We start from the raw sequence: 24083 nt of genomic DNA, 5'->3' as shown, positions 1-24083 counted from the left end.
TCAGCTGTCTATCTGAGGGGAGGGGTTGGACTTAAAGGGGCAGTCTGCAGTTATATTAAACAGTACCACAGTTGACACTCCGCCCCAGTTTTAGTGAAAAGCTGAGGGATGGGGCTCCAGAAATGCAACCACTCTCTTCAGCATAATTAATTTATAATAATTATTTATGCAATAACACTGCTATTGACCTGAAACTCTTTTGGCAAGAAGTGGAGGAATGGGTCTGGAAGTCTTAAATTGTAGATTGCACTAACCATCCATGCTATTAGAACTATAGTTATAACTATGTTTTGAGGCTATATAGTTTATACAATTACAATGTTTACTCTAAAAGTAGTCAATTAACCTCATATTTTGTTTTCTAATGGGGAACAGTTTGTAACCTAAACTAATAAGGCATCAATAGGGTATAATGAAGAATGAGTATATATAATCAATGTTAACAACTAAATATGAATGTTCCAATCGCAGATTGCCTCATTTACAAACACCAAGCCTCAACAGTATAAAGTTATCTGTATTTATCCTGGGAGGGGTTTCTCTGAACCAGGAACATATCTGTCAAATGTCTGCCTGCTCCCTGTGTTTGTCACTTTTTGGTGTAGCATAATGGAAGATAGCTTTACATTCCTGTTTTACTGCCAAGATAACATCACTGCATGCCATCAGACTTTATCTGGAAATCGGTTCTTCCAACCCTGGGTTTTCCTCCTTGGTAAAGGAGTGTTCTTACATTGTGTGTGCGTAGGGCTGTTGCAGTAGGCTAAACCGCTGCTGCTAATGTTTGACAAGTGTGAATCAGTGACATGATAAAGAGTTAACAGGGAAATTAGTGTATCCTGGTGAAAGACACACAGCAAGGACCTGTTTGTTGTAACACCCATCCGTGATGTAATTCACTCCTGTCACTTGATGGTATTCCAATTATTTTTCTTTAATAGAATCGGAATCATACTGTTTTCCTGAAATATTTTACAACTACACAGCCTCCAGCTCTGCTATTGGCTGTACCTTCCCTGTCTGTCAACCTCATCAATGCATATATATTAGAGACCATTCATCTAAATCCAGTCATGGTGTAATCCTTAACTGGGCAACTAAAAACAGCAAAGAACCCAAGATCTTTTTTTTGTAAGGATATTTTTGGGAGGTTATTTCACTTTACTCTGTAGATAGAGGATTCATATCCTCTGGATGTGTACCAAACTCACACAAAATAGTGGAAATAAAGCCTCTTCTGAAAATATATAATCTGGATCCAATATCGAACGTCCTGTTCCTCTCATGAATCATAGAATAATGTGTTTCCCAATAACTTCCTCAAAACAAATAACATTTATGAAATGCTCCAGTCTGGTTTCAGACCCCATCATAGTACTGAGACTGCACTCGTGAAGATAACAAATGACCTTCTAATGGCCTCAGACAAAGGTTCCACATCCATTCTGTTGCTTCTTGATCTTAGTGCTGCCTATTTTTCTGAAAGATATCAGTTCTTATGTGTGGATGGCATGTCAAAGGTATGTTTTGGTGTTCCTCAAGGCTCGGTTTTAGGCCCATTATTGTTTTCACTATATATGCTGCCTCTGGGTGATTTCATACGGAATCATAATGTCACTTTCCACTGTTATGATGATGACACACAGTTGTATATTTTGATGAAACACGGAGAAGCCCCAAAATTTGCTACTTTGGAAGCATGTGTTTCAGATATTAGGAAGTGGATGGTGGAGAACTTGATTTTAAACTCAAGAAAAACAGAAATGCTCATTTTAGGACTAAGAATTTTGTTGGCACATCTAACAGTGAACCTCGACAGCTCTATGGTCGTATCCCAAAAAACTTTGAGAAACCTCAGCCGGATTTGCGGATGAAGATGAGAGATGATGATGAAACCTCAGCGTTACCCTCGACCCTGACCTCACCTTTGCTGAACATATAAAATGTATCTCAAGAGCAGATTTTTTCCATCTTCGGAAGATTGCAAAAATCTGAAACTATTTATCAAAAACCGATGCAGAAAAACAAATCCATACTTTTGTTACTTCTAGATTAAATTACTGTAATGCTATTCTCTCCATTTACCCTGATAAATCAATAAATAAACTTAAATTAGTGCTGAACACAGCTGCTAGAGTCCTAACTTGATAAAAAAAAATTCACACAATACTCCAGTACGGGCCTCTTTACACTGGCTGCCTGTTAGAGTAAGGGCTGATTTTAAGGTTTTATTGTTATCCTATAAAGCAATACATGGACTTGCTCCTACTGACCTTGCTGAAATGACCCAGCCATTTTTTTTTATTTCAATCAATCAAATTTATTTATAAAGCCCTTTTTACAACAGCAGTTGTCACAAAGTGCTTTACAGAGACACCCGGCCTTAAACCCCAAGGAGCAAAAAACAGTAGTGTTGAATTTCAGTGACTAGGAAAAACTCCCAGGCTCAGAGTGGTGACCAGTCCTATTCTGGCTGTGCCGGGTGAGATATTAAGAGTCCAGTTGGAATAATAAATACATTTCTCTGGGCTAAATCCAGAGTCTATTTGATTTTAGACTAGGTCAGAAGTATAACCAGGTGGACAAGGACAGGGACAGCAACGGGCCCCCCAAACCAGGTAATCCGCAGGTGTGGACCAGGACCTCATCTCCTTCTAAAATTTAAAACTGGAGGAAACTGAGAAAAGTTAGTAGTACATCCCTCATATCCCCCAGCACAATAATATAGCAGCGTAACACCTTGAACTGAGATGGGGGGGTCCGGTGACACTGTGGCCCTACCCAGGGGAGGCCCCGGACAGGGCCCAACAGGCAGGAAATCAATCCAACCACATTGCCAGGCATCAACCAAAGGGACACCCACCAACCGCAACCCCCCTGAATGAGGGCCGAGTATTGCTAGCGGCGTACAGCCCAATTGCACAAGTGCGCAACAGAGAGTCAACAACAAGCCATTGTTTATTTATACAGGGAAATCCAGCTGAGACCGAAGTCTCATTTACAGTGGTGCCCTGTATTACAACAACAAACAATAAAAACATGAATAAGAAAAGAAAAACTGATATAAAACAATTAAAAACAGCTAGTACAATTCACTGTAAAATATTCATGCAGACACTTTTTAAAATGTGCTATGGACACAGTCTATTATTAAGTGCAGTTGTGCAATTGGGCTGTACTCTGCTGGCAATACTCAGCCCTCATTTTAAGATGGTTGGGGTTGGTGGGTGTCCCTTTGGTTGATGATTGGCAATGTGGGTGCATTGACTTCCTGCCTGTTGGGCCCTCTCCAGGGCCTCGTCCGGATAGGGCCACAGTGTCACTGGACACCCCCCCCCCCGTCTCAGCCCCAAGGTTTTTACGCTGCTATATATTTGTGCCGGGGGAGTAGGGTCAGTTCTCCTTCTCCATTGTAATTCCTTGTAAATCTAAGGAATATGACCTCAAAATGTTCCTTGTCTCCTGCTCCGTTTAAACTTAGGAGGATCTGAGGTCTTGGCCCACACCTCTCGAGTACCAGGCTCGAAAGACTCGTTGCTGCCCCTGTCCAAGTCCTCCTGATTGTGTTGCAGATCAAGATGATACCTGACAATTCCAGCTTCCAGTTTTCTGACCCCCCCCCCCCCAATGAACCGCCAAGTGTAGAAGTTACAGGTAGGCCCACCAGTAAATGTGTTAGTGATTGTGTTTTCAAAAATGTCAATGGGGACAGAAATAGATAGTTTTATAGTTTTCTGTTGTTCATTCCAGTCGTTAGGTGCAGCGAACTGAAAGTAGGAGTGACCCAGAGATGTGTTCGCTTTAGTGATGTTTAACTTGGCTAAGATAGCGCATGCTGTAAATGAAGACGTGGTGCAGTAGACATCTCAGCTTGGATGGAAAATCAGTCTACTTTATTTGTTCATCTATTCCTGTTGTATTCCCTGTACCTACAGTAGAAAGTGTCTATTGGAGACAGTTAAAGCTAAGAGCTTTGTAAAACGAAAATCACAGAGTCACAGCTGAGCTGCCACCAACTTCAAGAGACAGAACCTCAGAGCAGGAACAGTCATTCTTTCTGCCCCCGTTTTTGTGAACAGCTTAGGAATGGACTGTAGAAATGTAACAACACTGAAATTAGAGAGCGCTATGGATGCCAGGAAGGCCATCCATAATATAAAAAATATAGTTTGAACTGATAGTTTTGAAGCTGTAGATTATTTGATTACATGTACTTTAATCGAAGTAAAACAAGCTGATGTTTTTGTTTATGATTGGATACAACAGTTAAACAAAGCTTTATTTATATAATACTCTTAAAAGATCTGTGGATGTGTATGACTTAAACAGAGGTATTACGACATGCTTTCCTTGGCATGATTTTTTGAAATATTACAAGATGTGTTGTAAGACGTTGTGCAACATGGCAGGGACTGAAGACATTGAGAGAGGCTGAAAACGACAAGTTATGTTTTGAAATAATATGCTAAAATCAACCTGGTCTCAGAATGATGATGTAGACTATTTTACGTAAATTTTAGGCAGGGGATTTCGTAAGGTATATTACGTGCAGTAAAATAACGTTAGAGTCCGAATGAAAAAAAAAGCAGTAACCATGGTTACTTTCCACATCTTACACAGCCACGCTACCCACTGCTCCACTGGGGAACCTATAAATAGTCCTGGCGAGTGGTGTTGTCACAACATAAGTTTGAAGTGTTTGAAGTGATTTTCTTTGTAATCCTAACACAAACCATAACCCTAACTTTAACCCCAATGCTGTGATAGCTAACCTTAACCCAAACCCTAACCTGAACCCCAGAGCTGTGAGGCGCAACCTTTAACTAACCTTTTTTGTTTCCTAACCGTAGCCCAAACCTTAATCCTAACCTTAACCCCGGTGCTGTGAGATCTAACCTTAACCCTAACCCCAGTGCTTTGATGCCTAACGTTAACGTAACGTTGATGATAAAATGCTTTTATAACATATACTAGCGACCTTGCTATAGCTGTTACTCATCCTAAATCCCCATGTCTAGTCTGGGGCAGTGGGTAAGGCGACTGCCATGTAATCCAAATGTTGCTGGTATGAAACATAGGTCTAACATTTTGTCAAAGAATCGTCTTTCAGAGCATTCATAAAATATCATACGTTTGTCTGGCGTTTGTATTCTATTTTACGTTTTAATAGCGCTTGTAACATTTGATACGTTGTAATAGCGTTCGTAAGATATGTTACATTTGAATTATTTCGTAATATATCATACGTTTTGGTGGAGCATTGTAATATAACCTAACGTAACGTCACATATCATACGAAATCGTACAGCCATGGATTTTTGTAAAATAGTCTACGTAGATTCCTGAGACCAGGTTGGCTAAAATATATGCTAAAATGTACAATATGCACTCACTATACTGTAAAATGTTGTCTAAAGTAGACAGAGTCGGCTCTAGCCTGTTGGGGCCCTAAGCAAAATATTGATGGGGGGCCCTTAATAATTTTTTTTGTGGCCACTCATAAATGTACCAATGTTGAAAAACCTGTTTTTCGTGGGCTTTGTTTTCTTTGCCTTCAACAGATTTCCACCAAACTTCTGATTGAATTAGCATTTTCCCACGGTTCCCACAGGATGTTTAAAAGCCAATGTCCACTACATAGCTAGCTAAATGACCTAGCTCGGTACTAGCTAGCTATCTACCTCATGAAAAACTGTGTTGGGAGAAAAGCTGACAACGGGTCACGAGGTGCTTGCTGACATCTAACATTCTAACCGAAATGGTTTCTCACTGTGCGCAACCAGACCTAAAATGCCTTCAGGGAGAAGCAAATTTGAAGTTTGTAGTGAAAAAAATCCTGTGGGTGTGGAATGGGAAGGCAGACATTGCGCGCCTGGAGAAATACACAAGGCCTGTTCAGGTCCACTCTACGCCCTGGATTTGCTTTGTTTTTCCGGCTTTAAGTCTAATGTACCGATTTTGGCATGACTTTTGCCACATTTATATGACTTCCGGGTGGAGCTGCGCCTTTGGGGATGCCGTGCTATCAGGTCCTGGAATGCCGTGCCAATGAGATCCAACACCCTCGCTCCCAGGACGGTGATCCGGAGATATTCATCATCCTGCACATATTGTTACTACCCTGTTTCTGGCACCCAACTCCATAATTGGGCTGGACCAGGATGTAGCACTGTTAATGACCTACAAGGTCCCTCAGCAGGAACAGATGGTAGACAGGTGAAACAATCATGAGCCATATATCGATTACTCTTGCATACAACGCTTCCACTGAGCTGCTGTCGCTGAGACACAGTCACTGTCGGCCGTCAAAATACACAGAGCTCTACTTTTGACCAGAACCCTATAGACCTGGATCGAAAGTAGTGCATGAAATAGGGACCAAGGGTGCTATTTTGAGCGCAGGTAATCTCTATTACCAGCGTCATCCAGGCTAAGCTTATTCATATTAATCATTAATGTAAATAGTGATTCTGAAACTGAAGTCGTGTATGTGGTGTGGACTGCTGGTGGCCAGTTTCGGCCAAACTAAGCACACACGTATTTCCTGTTGTCATGTCTCTTAAGTCTGATTCAAATTATGTCACCCAGCCCAAGTCAGTGTGAGGTATTGTGGGTGGCCCTTGTTAAACATCCACACTGTGAGCTGGTGCTGCAGATTAACGTGAAAATAACCAATTAAAAAATGTCTTAATCAGCGTTACTCTGGGAGTTGAGTGGAGTTCAGACGGATGAGAAAATCAGCATATTTATGAAAAAAACAAGCACATACAGAGGATTTATTCAATTTAAAATGTTTGTTTATTCCCATCCTTTATCCTCACTCTGGCTGGATACAAATTGAAACTACACATCACTATGCAAGCCAGCATTAATTACATTTGAGGAAACTAGCTGCAATGGGGTTGCGGTATTCCTTAATTAATTAGCATGGAGGTTGATTCAGTTTGCAATTCTATGGCAACCAGTATCGATTATGTTCATGCAGGTTGTACGTTGAATCCACAACTTCCTTTCACTCACGACATAACTTCATACCTTTACATTTGAGATGAATGCATTGCCAAGGGTTTGAGGGGGACGCCTGAAAGTGGGTGAAATGTTTACCCACTAGAGCCAAGTCTGAGGGAAAACGCTGCCGTTCCGAGGTTAATCCCAGCACTTTGACACGGTTCACATTGTGTCCTCAGCGGCCATTCGGGCATTCCTGCAGTGCTCATAGAAATGTTTACCTAGTCTCAATAAAAAGGTCCGACATCCTCCTTCAGGGGGTGTGAGCGGATTGACACAGATTGAGCCATGCCAATATAAGGGAGACTCCCAAGCAGCACTGTACTTTTTTACCTAAAGACTGACTGTAACTGACCACCCGATATGTGGTTGGCAACACTGTGGCTGGCCGTTGTGGCTCTGCTACTAACAGGTGCCATCCAAGTGCAAACTACGAAGGGTAAGAAGACGCAAGGAAGTAGCAGTGATATTTTATTAACTACATAAACTTCAGCACCGAGTTCAGTACAGAAATATGGACTCTGTATTGCACGGAGTTGGTCATTAGAGACCGTAACTATCTTTTAAGGAGACCACTACCAGGCAAAAAATGACTTCATGTTCATATTATATGTTTGGAGCAAATCTGTGTACTTTTTGCTATGGTAAATAAACAGGCAAATCGGTAAATATTGTGTTTTACTGCATTTCAGTTCTCCATCCCAACCATGTGAACAGCATCTGCAGCACCTGGGGCAGAGAGCACTTCAAGACCTTTGATGGAAATGTGTACCAGTTCCCAGGGACGTGTGAATACAACCTGGCCTCCGACTGCCACTCGGATTCCTACCCAGAGTTCTCTGTTCACCTGAAGAGGAACGAGGCAGCTGGGGCTGATGGGAACCCTGTGGTCCAACACTTAGTGGTCACTATCAACGATCTGGTCTTCATTTTGACCAAGACTCTGGTCAAGGTCAATGATGAAATGTAAGTGCTGTTTTTTTCAGTGTATATTCAGATTCATCTGGGAAGACACTGTTGCTTGATACATGAGTTGGAGAATTATCTGTTTGACTGGATGAAACTGTCATTTGACATTTGGAGATGTACATGTATATTTGATAATTTCCTCTCTTCTAAAAGTAAAAGATTAACATTCACAGTTCAAAATGAGACATTATGCTGACATACTTTCAGGAATTTCATTTTGAAATCAGAGAACAGCAAATACATTGAGTATCTTTTCTGTTCTTGACGGTTACAATGGTACATTTACAATCAATGTATGGTATTAACTGTGTTCATGACCTTTATTCTAAGTGTCACACTGCCGTACTACAACGGAGGGGTTCAACTAGAGCGCAATGCCGTTTACACCAAACTCCACTCCAAAGTGGGCCTCGTCGTCATGTGGAACGGAGAAGACGCCGTCATGGTACTGTCATAAGCATCACCACACTTCATACCCAGTGTTCATAGAAGTGTGAGGAAGTTGTTTTAGGAATTTACTAAGTTTGCTGACATGGACTGTTAGCTTCGAATTCAAAGACTGGTTTCTATGCTTTATACGGCATTTATTTGTCTAGTTTCTTTGTACTTTATTTAGTTATTTGTCTAATTTATCATACCTGATTGAGTTATTTCCTTTGGATAAGTCTGCTTAGATAAATATTATTTCCAGATATTTTATTATGCGTGATTTAATTAAACTAGCTGACCCATCCTTGCCTGTTAGGTGGAACTAGACGCAGAGTATTCCAACCGTACCTGTGGTCTCTGTGGGGACTTCAATGGAGTTCCTGTCCACAATGAGTTCATTCATAATGGTGAGTACTTTTTAAGAATCATTAGCATTCCGATAGCATTCCATTCACACATTGGGTTTCATCCAAACTAATGTCAAATAAAATAGCAATTTGTCACAGCTGGTAAATAAATTAACGAACATTTATAAACATTATTTATAATTGAATTCTTAGAATTTATCATTTAAAAAAAGAAATAATGTGTAAAAGACAACACCACTGTATTTCCGCGCAGGTCGGGAAGTGAGCCCCATTGAGTTTGGCAACATGCAGAAGGTCCACAGGCCCAATGAGGACTGTGAGGACCCGTATGAAGAGGAAGAACAACCGGCCGCCGTTCCGCTTAGAGAAGACACATGCATGGCGTTTGTAAGTTCCCACTCCAGCTCAGCCAAATAAAAATAATATTTTATTTTCAAATTAAAAGTATTTTTTATTTGATCGCTACAGAATTGAATAATTATCTAATCTATTATTGCATATAATTACTGTATGTACAGTATATACCACACATTACCTCCTTAATATTCCTCATCCTTTTACTCCTCATCCTATCTTTCCCCATCTCTTCTACTCCTCTCTCCTCTCCCTCTTCTCCCACTCCTCTTATTCCACACCTCTGATAAATCTCTCCACCTTGTCTTCCTCCTCACATTCCTCCTCTTCCTCTTCTCCCGCTCCTCCTCAGCATGCCCAGTGTGATCAGCTCCTGCGCTCCGCATTGTGGAGCTCCTGTGGTGCAGTCCTGAACCCGGAGCCGTACATTCAAGCCTGTGTCCAGGACCGGTGTAGCTGCAAAAACACCTCCGATAGCTTCTGTCTCTGCAGCACCCTGGCAGAGTACTCCAGACAGTGTTCCCACGCTGGAGGACAACCACCCCATTGGAGGACGACAACCTTCTGTGGTAACAGGAATTACTTCAGAAACACATCAATAACCTCCTGGGAATTCAGATAAAACATTTTGGGGAATATATTAGTAGTAGTACATGTAGTATATAAAGCTAATTATTCTTCTGTGGTAACGGGATTTACCTCAGAAACACCTGAATAACCTTCTGGGACTTCAGATAAAACATGAAGGGGAATATATTAGTAGTAGTACATATAAAGCAAATTATGGGTCAAAAATATTTTTCTTGGTTAACACTATTTGTCATACATACTCAGCTTTGAATCCCAGACATTTGTACTTTAGCTATATAATATGATGTATCTATTCCAAATTACAATGAATACATCATTGTTTTTGTTTGTTGTGTCAGAGAAGCGGTGCCCGTTCAACATGGTGCATCTGGAAAGTGGCTCCCCCTGCATGGACACCTGTACCCACTCAGACACCAGCTCACTGTGTGAAGAGCACCAGATGGATGGCTGCTTCTGCCCACCCGGTCAGTCCCTCTAAACCTCATATTATCCACAACAATCTAAAACATAGTTTGGCCTGGTTGTCCGAGGGTCCCTGGAACATCAGGAGGTTCTATTCGGGTCCCCAGGATATTTTGAAGACACGCCCTATTTCCTTGGCAGTATAAGTTCACAAAATCTGGCTTTTACATTCATTTGAAATCAACAGTTGCATTACACTTTATGTATTCATTTTATACAGGATACTTATAGTATAGTGTATTTCTGAATTTTTCTTAATTTTACATGAAGATCTCAAAGCTTTTTACAATATACCATCGCTGTATGTTTTAACCACTCTGTAGGAACTGTGTTTGACAATATCTCAAAGCGGGGATGCATACCTCAAGATCAGTGTCAGTGCAAACATGACAAAGTATACAACTCTGGAGAGATTTTCAGACAGGACAATGAGGAATGGTGAGTCATGAGATTAGACCAAACATGCACAATAATATAAACCATTGTATAGTTCTTCAGACAAAAGCCGTAACGGGGGCTCCATATCTTCCAGTTCATTTGAGGGTTATTGGAAAGAGTATAGAGTAATTGGTAATTGGTTTGGTAGTGAGTTTGATCATTTTGTCTGTGGTTTAGTATCTGCCACCGAGGTCAGTGGTCCTGTAAGAGCCTACCCAGTCCTGCCACCTGTGCAGTTGAGGAGGGTTCACATGTGAAGACCTTTGATGGGAAAACATACACCTTCCATGGGGACTGTTACTATTCCCTGGCCAAGGTGGAAAGCAAGGTGAGTGACTTTCACAGTACATGTTTCTCAAGAGCCAAAGGTATGTGACCAATCAGCTTTGAGTGGAAGCCCACAGCAAGTCCATAGGCAACTAATCCAAAAACAGGTGCCAGGACTTGGCAGGATGTTGCATATGTTTTGAGTAGTTCCCTGTGATTATTACATAATAAATATATTTTTGTATTTTATGTTTTTCTTTCCCTTTTCTGTTTCAGAATGAAGCCAGTCCCAAGTTCACTATCTTTGTTCAGCTGGTTCCTTGTACAAGACAGGTGTTTGATACTTGTCTCAAGAGTGTCGTGGTCCTGTTGAACAATGATAAAAACAATGTGAGTGTCAACTTAAAGTGGCGCAACTACAGTTCTGTAACTTGTCGGCAAGCAGATCACAAGCCAGTCGCAACATAACAACAGAATATACACTGGTCACACAAAACATAAATAAAGATGCCTCATTTAGCCATGAAAGTATTGTTGATAAAATCAGGCACATATTGACACACACTGTACAAGACATAGTCTTCAATGTTTTGTCTTGACAGAGTCACTTTTACCACAAGTCACGAAAATCACAGAATGCATATTTAACTCATGATTTTTAAAAGAAGCAATCATTAATTAATGATGAAGTATTTACTAATTAGTTATATATTTATACTTATTCTACATATTTTTTAATGTATGTATTTTATCATGTCATGTTATCTTACTAGCTATGTTAGCTGCAATGTTATCTGGCTTTCATACACATTAATTGTTATGAACAGTTACTACAACTACAATACATCTTAGCTTTTTACATTTGAGAAACAGATTATACATTCATACATTGTACCCATAATCATGAATCAGTTCTGAACTGTATAACTACAGTATCTCTGGGGATATACAGCAGATGTAGCATTGTGTTGAATAAGACAAAAAATATTTGGTCACAGACAAATTCTGTTCCTTTTCAGGCTTTGGTGATTACCGCCGATGGGAAAGTCAGCCACAATGCCCAGATCACTCTGCCTTACAACACAGGTCAGCCACAAACTAATGAAGATCAAGTAAATGTTCAGTCCCAGTTGGTTTTACTGTATGGCTTCCATATTTCTGACATCCTCAGTCTCAGCACCACCTGTTTCCATCTCGTTCTCAGCTGACATTAGCGAATTTCTTTTTCTCCCGTTAGCTGATATCAGTGTGTTCCAGCCATCGTCCTTCCACATAATGCTCCAGACCAGCTTTGGCCTGCAGATTCAGATCCAGCTGGTCCCTATTATGCAGGTCTATGTCACTCTGGATGAGGGCTACAGGGCCAAGACACAAGGTAAGTTAACTCACAATTTTGAGGTGATAATCAGAATCAGATTTATTCGCCATGTTTGTGTACACATACGAGGAATTTGACTCTGGATAATACTAACTGATGAGACAATAGTGCAATGAGCAGGGTATAAAGGGTGCTGGAAATAAATATTTTTATGCAGTTATTATTATTTACATAATGACGGTGGATGTGATCTATATACAGTATCTCACAAAAGTGAGTACACCCCTCACATATCTTTTCATGTGACAACACTAAAGAAATGACACTTTGCTACAATGTAAATTAGTGAGTGTACCACTTTTTTAACAGTATAAATTTGCTGTCCCCTCAAAATAACACAACACACAGCCATTAATGTCTAAACTGCTGGCAACAAAAGTGAGTACACCCCTTAGTGAAAAGGTCCAAATACCCAAGTCTGGGAGGCAATTTATAAACAGTTTTAGATAATGGTTAATTGAGGGTGAGTACTTAGGTTATTATTACAGAATGGTGTTAAGTCTGTATTTTCAAATAATGTTAACAAAATAAAGTTGGCAAGGAAGAGAGACTGGTGTACAGGGAGAACATTTGAACATTTCATGCGTCAAGCTTTTTGTGTCATTGATGCTGGCGTGTCGAAACAAAAACCCCTGTTGGGAAAAAAAGTAGGGGAAACACTGAAGTTGGTCGCCCTCTCCTGAGAAGTTCTATCCCAGAAAATTAGGATCCATATACTCTAGAAATAGGGTGAGACTTGGCAGAAAATTCTACTGAAAAGTAATGCCAGTGTTTGTTTGGTAGTCAGAAGAAAGAGGACAGCTATGCATTTCTAATAAGCATTTGTCCTGCACAGTCTTTCACCTCACATACTTATTTAAGTAACTTAAATCAGAGTTGGACAGGAGCTAGTGACTAGCCAAAAACCACTGCTAATAAAGAGTGTCTGGATTTCTATTTCTGTTTCATTAAGGATTATGTGGGAACTTCAACAAGGTTCTGTCCGATGACATGAAGACCCCCCAGGGTATGGTGGAGGGAACCGCAGCTTCCTTTGGTAATTCCTGGAAGGCTAACCCCACCTGTACAGACAGAGACGACAGACTGGACGACCCATGCACCCTCAGTGTGGAGAGTGGTACGAATCTCTTGACTTCATAACCACCCTTACATAGCACAGCAAAATAGCAAAAAAATTATGTGATTATGTTTATTTACTTACATTTACATACTTACATTTTTGTATATTTTTGCATTTAAAGAGATGCAGCAAATCAGTCATGTTTATAACATTTTGTTTACTCAGAGAACTATGCTAAACACTGGTGCTCGTTGCTAAGAAGTGCAAATAGCACATTTACCAAGTGCCATGCCATGGTGGATCCTGAACTTTATTACAAGGTACTATTGATTTTTTTATAGTAAGAACTGGAAGTGACAGCATTTTAATAGCATAAAATCTAATTAAACTAGAAATGACATTTCCAGAAATAAATGTGGGGTGCTAGCCGTCTCGTTAACGTTTAAAATGATTGGTACTTTGAATTTAGTATCACCTAACCACATTAAACAAAGTTAGTTTGGTGTCTCTAGATTGAACATTTCAAGAAATGCAGATTTAGGGTTAATTAACGTATGCAAATTATGCTAATAAAAATCTTTAGTCTATTGTAAATAAACATTCAAAATATATGTTTTTATTAAATTAAAGATTAAGATAAATTAAGATAATTATATTCCACCAAAGCTAGCAAGCTGCTTCTTTTTAGTTAGTAGCGGCTGGCTAACATGTTTTCTTCAAAGTCAGCTCTGTTGTCGCGGTATTAACGTAATGCTCTTGTGTCAGTTGCTCCTGTAAACAGGTTATCAAAAGTATAGCACTCTTATTCCCAATAACACTATAAGGAAAGTGTTATAACCTTAGATGGTTAAGAATGCACGCACACTTTGAACGGTTAACTGACTTTACTTAACGTCTGCATCAGCCCACATACACAGGTAGGAGCACTCTGGAGTAGCACAAGTCAACCTGGCGGGGTAACCCTCTTAACATCCCTGGGGGGGCACCTGGGTTAATTAATAAAGGTTCCGGGGTGCAGTACCCTTAAACACAACGACACAGTTTCAGTCTGTAACAGAAAGCTTGTCTAAAATGTTAATGCTTAATAAAAAGGATAAGCAAGCAATTTACGTCTGACAGTGTAGAGCTAAGTAGTTTCTCTAATAGCTAGTTTGTCAGTAACTTCATTAGCCTCAGATAGCTAGCTAGCTTGGTAGGGATTGCCTTTTTGTTTTTAGAGGCCTGCAAAGATTGTTAGGAGGAAGTTTTGTTCACAGGTAGCTGTTGTCACGAGAACATTGTTTCTAAGATAACCTCGCTGTGTAAGTCTGATGGTAACATATTCAATTCATCAGCAAACTGATCTTGAATTATTAATTAGTCTGGATTTAAAGTTGTTTTTATAGCTTGATTGGCCACAAATGGAATTACCATAAGAGAAACCATTAAATGTGTGTGGCTCTCATTTAAGCAAATGTTAAGTTATGCACATTTTAAATGATTATGGTTAGAAAAAGTAGACATAGTATAAAAAAATCTGAATTAAAACAATTGAAGTTGGGCCAGTCTGTACATACTAACATTGGTTTGAAATTGTTGTTTCATGTAGGAAAATATATTTCAATCATTTTTAGTTTTGTCCCGAATCAAGTCTATCGTACCTTTTTTAGAACGGTACAAGCTACTGGCGAGCACATTAAATAAATATATAACAGTTTGAGAGAAGTCTTTAGTAATGGTTTGCCTGTGGCAATCAAACATTCATTTGTTTGAATATTCCGCTTGGAAATTATATTATAACTGACGAGCACCATAAAGTAAGGCATTTGTGAACATGTTATGTAAAGTGTGAATATGAAGATTATTGGATATTTGATAAGATTCACTTATAATAGATACTAAAGTGAATACATTTTTTCTGTCAACAAATGCATAAGTGGTGTGGTCCCAGCAGAGCGACAGGCAGATTTATTAAAGGGTTCGGGCAAGTTATCGTGGTCTGGCAGGCGAATGGTTGAAACACAATAAACCAATACAGGCGGACAACAGTACCGAAACACTAGGCAGGCAGGTAGTCGAGAAGGCAGGCAGGTAGTCAAAAACAGCAGTCAGAATAGTTAAAAAGGGTTAGTTAGGGTGAAAACAGGACAATTTAACATGCTGAGCAACAAGTGACCAACAACTCATGGTATATGAGGGAACAGAACTGAACAAGTAGGGAATGCTAATTGGGAACAGGTGTGTGACACAGATGGGCTAACAACAAAGGACACAAGCTATGTTCAAGATAATAGAAAATAACAAACAGAAACCAAAATACAAGAACTTTGAAAACACGAAAAGAAAAAAAACAGAACAGGCAGACACGGAAATTGACATTTTCAATTAATCTTCAAAAATAAACTGACTGTTAAGTACATATGTAAATATCCCAGGAGTCCTCTTATATTTCCTCATCCAACAAGCATAAACAGGTAGGCTCAGTGCAACCAACTTTACTTAGCGTTTATTTTCTCCACTTGCAAGTGGCAACAAAAAGATGTAAAGATGGCAACACCAGCACTTCCTGATAATGTTCATGATATATTTACCAAAGCCACGCGCCCAGCTCCAATTAATTTCAAATTGATATGTAGTGTCGACAAGTGACATGTGCAGCAGAAGGTGGAGCTGCGCTAATCAGGCTTAGGAAGCAGTTTACTATTTTGTAAGTATTACCCTCACCTATAACCAATACTAGGGTTGCTTTTCTGTTTTGCTGGAATCTCTTGCCTGTTGCCTGTTGCTCAATCCTAAATGATCTTCTGTTGGACAACCAAAGTTGATCACAAATGAACATCTACATACATGTTCTTTTAAAATGTACTTTTAAAAGTAACGTTCCTCAACACTGCTGCCAATGCAAGTTTCAATCACAATCAAGTCCAAAACCACATGTGACAACTATTGTGTATGCTAATTGTTGATAATCTTAATTAACTTCGGCCAGGTAGTCAAGTGCCTCATATTTTGAGATAGCTAGTTAACTAAATGGTACCTTCAAATATAGCCTCTATGCCCAAGGAGATCTAAGAGCATTGAGGACACAGCAAATCTAGCTATATTAGACCATATATACTACATCATCTGGGTTTTGTGCATGATAAATTAATAGCTATGTCCACAAATAAATTAGTTAGGCACATTATAACAGATTAAAAAAATATATGTTAAGCCATGGTCAACAACAGCTACAGTAGGCTTATACAGTATACAGAAAATAATATAATCAGCCATTTACTACATAGGTCATCTCATTCACATTAAACTGAACTCGGTTTTTACAGGCAAAGAAAAAGTAAAACTTTCATTTGTTGAATGATTGTTGAAAGCCACAAAGTTCCCTTGAATGTTTCATGAGAAATATATCAGTACAGTGAGAGTCCTCTTACATTTCCTCATCCAGCAACCATTAACATGTAGACTCTCTCCCTGTTAATTGACCACATCATCCACACAAGAACTGGTTGTTTACAGGCAATAACAGAAGTAAAACTTAAATTTGTTGAATCATTCTTGAAAGCCACAAAATTCCCCTGATTGTTTCATGAGAAATGTGTCAATACAATGAGAGTCCTCTTACATTTCCTCAACAAACAACCATGAACACTTTGGCTTTCTCCCCCTTAGTTAAGAACATCATCCAAACAGGAAGTCTAACCAACCAGAGTGAGATGAGCTATCAATTTCAAATAAGTCTCTTGCCACAAAGGCCACCTCATTCAATTTGAACTGAAATGTGTGTTTACCGAAAAAAACGCAACTTCAGATGTTATGTACCCTTTAAAGCAACAAAAGTCCCTTGAATGTTTTACAGGAAAATGTACTTGTGGTATGTAAATACCACAAGCAATTTTACATATACAAATATAGTGTAAACATAGTACATATCTAGCTGTAGACATTGAAAGTGAGCCTCCGGTTGCAATCTTGCCTCAGTCTTTTTACCTGGCTAGATAAGTGGCTAGCTCCAAACATTTAACAGCTAGCCACATTATACCTGTTTTATAATCAATGCCCACTCAATGTTGTCCTTAATCCCAGGAAGCTGTAAAATTAATTATATTTATAAATGACATTTATTGAACTGTATCAATCTATTCTGCCAACAGTGCTTTACAGCATGTTATGGATTATAATTAACTTTTTTTTAAAACCTGATATTTTTTTTTACAAGATATGAATTTTATATAAATGATATATTACAATGTTTGCCTAATTTCTGAAAAATACTTAAAATGCTGTCAAGTCCACTATAAGTAATACTTTGATTGGAATACTCACAATATTATAAACTTACAGATAATTCTATCTAACCTTTTCACTATTTGTAATGTGAGAGCCCTGGTGGCTGAGATAAATAATATATTTATTACTTATGTCCAGTTTACTTGAACTTGATATTTTCTACAGCGATGCACATACGCTAGCTGTAACTGTGAGAAGAGTGAAGATTGCCTGTGTGCTGTATTCTCATCCTATGTGAGAGAATGCGCAGTCAAGGGAGTGGTCCTGACAGGCTGGAGACAGAATGTGTGTGGTAAGTAATTTCCATTTCTCATATTCATGTGTTGAGGTATATTACGGCATGGAGATTGCAGTATAGGCCTCTCCAGGCTGCCAATGATAGATTGTCTTATCATCTTATAGAACATAATGTATCCTGATAATAGTTGTACTACCATTGCAAAATGGTATGTGAGACAGGGGACAACCTTGGCAGATTCCCCTAATCAGGGGAAATTGCAGTGATCAGTCTAACTGGTTTCTATTGTTTTTTTCTAGGTGCCTGTTTGTATGACAGAATAATTGTATGTTTCCCCTGTTATCTTATGTCATCAATCTTATGTCATCTATTGTCATCTTTAAAAACACTTTCATACTAACTTAATCATTACATTGCTGGAGGAAAATGTTCAAATGCCTTTCAACTTAACTTTTTAACTTTTCTTGAATTTAAAAACAGTTTTTTTACTTTTAGGCCTTTAATGCTTTCTGTATTTCTCTTCGACCAGACAAATACACTAGTAAGTGCCCAGCGTCTCAGATCTACTCTGATCAGCTTCAGAGATGTCAGCTGACCTGTAGCTCCCTAGCCAGTGAACGCCAGGGCTGCACCAACAACTTCCTCCCAGTGGATGGTTGTTCCTGCCCAGAAGGCCTCTATATGGATGACAGTGACATTTGTGTACCCATGGCCAAATGCCCCTGCTTCCACAATGGGGTCAAAATCAAGCCTGGGAAGTCCATCAACATCAAGGAGGAACACTGGTAAGAGATGTCTCTATCAAAAATGTTATCTAGCGACATACCTACAGTGCATTTAGAAAGTATTCCCGACCCCTTCAATTTTTCCACATTATTTTATAATGGATTCAATAAATGTTTTACCTCATCAATGTACACACAATACCCTATAATGATAAAGCAAACCAGGTTTACAGACATTTTTGCAGATGTATTAAAAAACTAAAACTCATCATCTGGAAATCTAACCAAATGTGCTCTTCTTAATGAAACTCTTCCCCTGAGTTGCTCTGTACTTACGGTGCTACCTACCAAGGCAGCAAACATGTCACATTGATATATTAAAATGAAGTGCTGCAATGTTATTTCATCATTTAAAGGGACACTGTGTAGAATCCTGCCTCTAACGTTTACAAGGCGGAATTTTTAACAATGGCATGACTTGTCCACTACTACTCTTCCCATAATGAACAAGACCAGAATAGTACTAGCTAGTGCAGGGTGGTTTAGGGTGGGGGGATAGCACTGCGAGTGTCTAAAGCAGGCGTGAGGAGACTACAAAGTCAATGCAAACTGATAGACGGACATTAACTTAAAATGTTATTTGCCGATTTCTTCTAGTCATTTAAAATAATTATTACATAACATTACGTGTCCTTCTAGTGTCTGCAACAATGGTCTGCTTCACTGTCGTTCTTGGAAAATGCAAACCCGCAGTAGTAAGTAACCTTCCTATCTCCCTTTAAAGTATACAGTAGTTTACTAGACCTGGGTTTAAAAACAGTTTCAGAGACCCTTTTCACTGCATGAGTCCACAGTTAGAAAAAAGGTGTTATTTATAACCTTCAGTGTTCCCCATAATCTAATATTTTGATGAACCCTTTTTGGTTCCAGTTAGAACACTTTTTTTCAATATATTCTACATGGAATCCAAAAGGGTTCTACTCGGAACCAAAAATGGTTAATCCAGGAACAATAATTAGTTCTCCTATGTGAAGTGGCTAAAGTTCCCATTTGGAAACCTTGGTCCCTAGAAATATTATAGTTCATGAAGTCAGGTTAGATTTGTTCATGAACTCAAATCGTGTGTTGTTTACCAATCGTGGAACTGCTCCTGTTGTAGCCTGCCTGGCACCAATGGTGTTCTCCGACTGCTCTGGTGACATTGGAGTGCAGTGTACAAGGACCTGTAGGAACCCAGACTTTCTGGACTGTGTGAGTTAACCTGTCGACTGGTGCTAGACTAAACACTTGAAAGTCCAACGTAGAATTGTAAGGCCACCAGCTTCGATTGGACTGTGAGTTTGCTCAGTTTTGTAGACCAATGTTTTATCAATCTCAGCTGGCATAGGGCAACTAGTAATAGGAGTTAAGCTCAATAAAATGGCGCCCAAGGAAATTGATGTGTGATTCCTGTTGGAATTCAGCTGTAGCGAGTAAATCCAATAATGATGGGTCGTTTGTGAATGTCTTTTTTCTGTGAACATCTGTAATCAAATTACACTGATGAAAGACATTAATTTTGTACCTTAAATTTTGTACCATTTATTTACTCAAAACAACAATTATCTGCGACTAGGTTAAAAAACAATTCACCAACAATAATGTATCCTCACTGAAATTCATATTAACAGTTGACAAATGCGCCTATATTTGATCTACATGTTTATATTGTGTTATTCATTCCCTCTCTCTTATTGACCACAGTTTGCGTCAGAGTGTGTGTCTGGGTGCAGGTGTCCCAGTCACCTATATGATGATGGGAAAGGTATGTGTGTCAAAAAACATGAATGCACGTGCAGCCATGATGGAAACCTCTACGCTCCAGGAGCAGAGATCCCACAAAAATGTAACACATGGTGAGTTAATGAGGTGATGTAACACATGGTGAGTTAATGAGGTGATGTAACACGTGGTGAGTTAATGAGGTGATGTAACACATGGTGAAGTAATGAGGTGATGTAACACATGGTGAGCTAATGAGGTGATGTAACACATGGTGAGCTAATGAGGTGATGTAACACATGGTGAGTAAATGAGGTGATGTGGTGTGATTTGAAATTATACATTGCGCGGCGATGCAATTAAATATATTATATGAATATGTAACTATAGTTAAGAATAACAATTGGGATTGTGATTATATTGAACAATATTTCATAACACCAGAAGTGGGCTCAGTGTTTCTCACGCTGTACCCATCTAGCACCTGTAAGAGTGGGAAATGGGAGTGCACCAAGAACAAATGTTCAGGAAGCTGTATCATCTATGGCAGCGGCCATTACAATACCTTTGATGACCGCACTTACGGATTCCAAGGAAAATGTGGCTACGTGGCTGTCCAGGTAATCAATAAATCCAATGATGATTTGTTTATTTGCTATTGGACCTCATTATATCAGATTTCTTTTATTTCTAGCAACTAACTGTTCATTTACGGGAAGTGTTTTCAAACTAGTCTCTCTCTGTCTCTCTTGAAGAACAAATGTGGGCTCCGGCCAGTAGAGAACAACTTCATGGTGATCACAGAGAATATTCCTTGTGGAACCACAGGCACCACATGCTCCAAGACTGTCAGGATTCAACTGGGGGTAAGAATGTCTTCTCTAAGCGGTCTACTGGGGATAACACATACTCTCTCAGGTGGCTGGTGGCACCTAATATATGGATATATGAATTCATAGTAACGGCTGGAACAAACACATAGTAATGGCTGAAACATACTATGTAATGGCTGGAACAAACACATAGTAATGGCTGAAACATACTATGTAATGGCTGGAACAAACACAGTAATGGCTGAAACATACTATGTAATGGCTGGAACAAACACATAGTAATGGCTGAAACATTCTATGTAATGGCTGGAACAAACACATAGTAATGGCTGGAACAAACACGGCACATGTAATATTCAATACAGCCATTGTCAAACGCTGCCCAACAGTTAATTAAACATTCTTAAAAAAACACTTTCTACAAAAACAATTGCCAGAAAGATTAAACTTAAGGAAACAACATACAATTGCCAACATTTTGCAACCTTACAGTATGTGATAACCCTCTCCCCTTATAGAGAACAGAGCTGAAACTGCATAAGGGGATCCATGAAGCATTCGATTTAGGAGAGGGCCCTCAGATTGAATACCGAGTGAGGACCGTTGGCCTGTACCTGGTTGTTGAGTCAGACATTGGGATCACAGTGCTGTGGGACCGCAAAACCGCCGTTCGCGTCCTCCTGGAGCCACAACATCATGTAAGAGAATACAGCAAGAAGGCTGATGGTATAGACCTCTATACAAGAGAACATGAAATCCTTAGTTCACATTGTTGGCTGAGGTGATCAACTCTGACCAAAATGCAGTTTACAGTATCAGTTTACAGTTTACAGTATCTAGAATTTTAAAAAGGCTACATTTGGTGTTCTTTTAATGCCTCTTAATAAAAAAAATCTAGTAATAAAGAATCTGCCTAATATAAACAGTATATGTTACTCAGTTTGGGTAAAAGAAAAGACTAATGCAACTAATGCAGCAAATTACATATAAAAAAGGTACCTGCTCAACTCTGGACATCGGTGATCAGTGTGTATTAAATATTTCAGCTGCATTGTGTATACCTGTGATGAGGGCCGTTCCTGGTCTTTTCTATGTCCCTGCAGGGAGCGGTATGTGGCCTGTGTGGGAACTTCAATGGAGACGGTCTTGATGACTTCACCACTCAAAATAACTTGATAGTCACCAGCCCTGTGGAGTTCGCTAACAGCTGGAAAGTTTACAGCTCTTGCCCTGACGCAGATGTTAACGTCGATCCATGCGGTGCCAGACCCACCCGTCAAAACTGGGCTAAGATGCAGTGTAGCATCATCAAAGGAGACACCTTTAAAGATTGCCACCATAAGGTAGAACGCTCTGGACTGTTGCAACATACAGTAGAAAACTAAATTGAAAGACTGCCAACATACTGTGGACTGAAAACATTATTTCATTAGGGCCAGAACTGATCCTCAGTTATTTTATTCAAGATATTTTTGCATTTGAAATTAACGAAATCTTGTGTGTATATTGTGTTTCTCCCTGTGTGTGTTTTTGCAGGTGGACCCTGCTCTATTCTTTGACAACTGTGTCAGGGACTCATGTGCCTGTGACACTGGGGGAGACTGTGAGTGTTTCTGTACAGCTGTAGCAGCCTACGCCCAGGCCTGTACTGAGGCTGGGGTTTGTGTTGCATGGAGAACTCCAGACATTTGCCGTGAGTACAACAGAAATATCTGTTGATGCCTTTTGGTCCCAATTTGTGTCCCTATTCTGGTGTGCTTTTTGAGCACTAGTGTGCCGCTGAGGGGATGTGCTGTGTGTCCTGTGAATGGACGTGTGCGTTTATTCTCTTTCGCAGCTGTCTTCTGTGACTACTACAACAAGCCTGGTGACTGTGCATGGCACTACAGCCCGTGCCATACACCATGCTACAAGACCTGCCTGAATCCAACTGGAATCTGTAACAACTCTCTCCCCCATCTAGAAGGCAAGGAACCACACCAATACATTTGCATTTTACTCACTAGTGTTTCAGGTTCTTGTAGTCAGATGTCCTAACCGCTAGCTTACCAGGCTTTAGTCTTTTGTTTTTCCCTTCTTTACATGATTCCTGACCCGGATGATACAGTAGTATTGTCAGAGAGAGGTGAAGATAATATATAGAGAATAGGAGAGAAAGGGTACTGCTATTACACATACACACACATCAACAGAAAAGATTATTGTAGTTCGCCACAGGAGTTGTAAGCCAAACAGGAGCATGCTGGTCAACCATTTAAAAAATAATAATGATTTATCTCAAACGCACACTAGTTTTAAACACAATTATTAAAAAAAATGTCACAAATAAATTGAAACAACTCAATTACATTGTGTCTTCTGTCTAGGTTGTTACCCAACATGCCCTCCAGAAACACCTATATTCAATGAAAAGACTCAGGAGTGTGTGGAGGATTGTATAATTATACCATCTACACCACCAACAACAACACCCTGGACCCCAACAACAACCACGCCCTGGACGCCAACAACTACCACCATGACAACTACAACAACACCAGTACCAACTACAACACCAGTACCAACTACAACTCCAGAAGCAACTACAACAACACAAGTACCAACTACAACACCAGTACCAACTACAACACCAGTTCCACCTACAACAACACCAGTTCCACCTACAACAACACCAGTTCCACCTACAACAACACCAGTTCCAACTACAACACCAGTACCAACTACAACAACACCAGTACCAACTACAACACCAGTGCCAACTACGACAACCCCAGAACCAACTACAACACCAGTGCCAATTTCAACAACACCAGTATCAACATCTACAACTCCAGTACCAACTACAACAACATCAGGGCCAACTACAACACCAGTACCAACTACAACTACAGCAGAACCAACTACAACAACTCCAGTACCAACTACAACAACATCAG

General features: G+C 39.6%; 1 protein-coding gene across 3 annotated transcripts in view; it reads left to right on the top strand.

The window, feature by feature from the left end:
• Positions 1–7353: 7353 nt before the first annotated feature.
• LOC105018206 (mucin-2) overlaps positions 7354–24083 on the top strand; it is a 31435-nt gene continuing 14705 nt past the window's right edge. For all 3 annotated transcript variants that reach the window (XM_034288127.1, XM_034288126.1, XM_034288125.1), the window contains exons 1-26: positions 7354–7447; positions 7701–7974; positions 8308–8422; positions 8723–8813; positions 9028–9161; positions 9481–9697; positions 10058–10183; positions 10505–10619; positions 10797–10947; positions 11163–11276; positions 11906–11972; positions 12124–12261; positions 13217–13381; positions 13550–13644; positions 17756–17882; positions 18358–18613; positions 19253–19308; positions 19713–19804; positions 20297–20448; positions 20796–20934; positions 21070–21180; positions 21666–21845; positions 22251–22490; positions 22684–22840; positions 22985–23113; positions 23514–24078. In XM_034288127.1, the coding sequence (XP_034144018.1) occupies positions 7372–7447; positions 7701–7974; positions 8308–8422; positions 8723–8813; positions 9028–9161; positions 9481–9697; positions 10058–10183; positions 10505–10619; positions 10797–10947; positions 11163–11276; positions 11906–11972; positions 12124–12261; positions 13217–13381; positions 13550–13644; positions 17756–17882; positions 18358–18613; positions 19253–19308; positions 19713–19804; positions 20297–20448; positions 20796–20934; positions 21070–21180; positions 21666–21845; positions 22251–22490; positions 22684–22840; positions 22985–23113; positions 23514–24078 (4082 nt within the window). In that variant the 5' untranslated portion in view covers positions 7354–7371. The remainder of the gene's footprint in view (positions 7448–7700; positions 7975–8307; positions 8423–8722; positions 8814–9027; positions 9162–9480; positions 9698–10057; positions 10184–10504; positions 10620–10796; positions 10948–11162; positions 11277–11905; positions 11973–12123; positions 12262–13216; positions 13382–13549; positions 13645–17755; positions 17883–18357; positions 18614–19252; positions 19309–19712; positions 19805–20296; positions 20449–20795; positions 20935–21069; positions 21181–21665; positions 21846–22250; positions 22491–22683; positions 22841–22984; positions 23114–23513; positions 24079–24083) is intronic.

This window comes from Esox lucius, chromosome 19, assembly GCF_011004845.1.
Source record: "Esox lucius isolate fEsoLuc1 chromosome 19, fEsoLuc1.pri, whole genome shotgun sequence".
NCBI lineage: Eukaryota > Metazoa > Chordata > Actinopteri > Esociformes > Esocidae > Esox > Esox lucius.
Note: the sequence above shows the minus strand (reverse complement) of the source record. Positions and strands in the feature narration are given on the sequence as shown.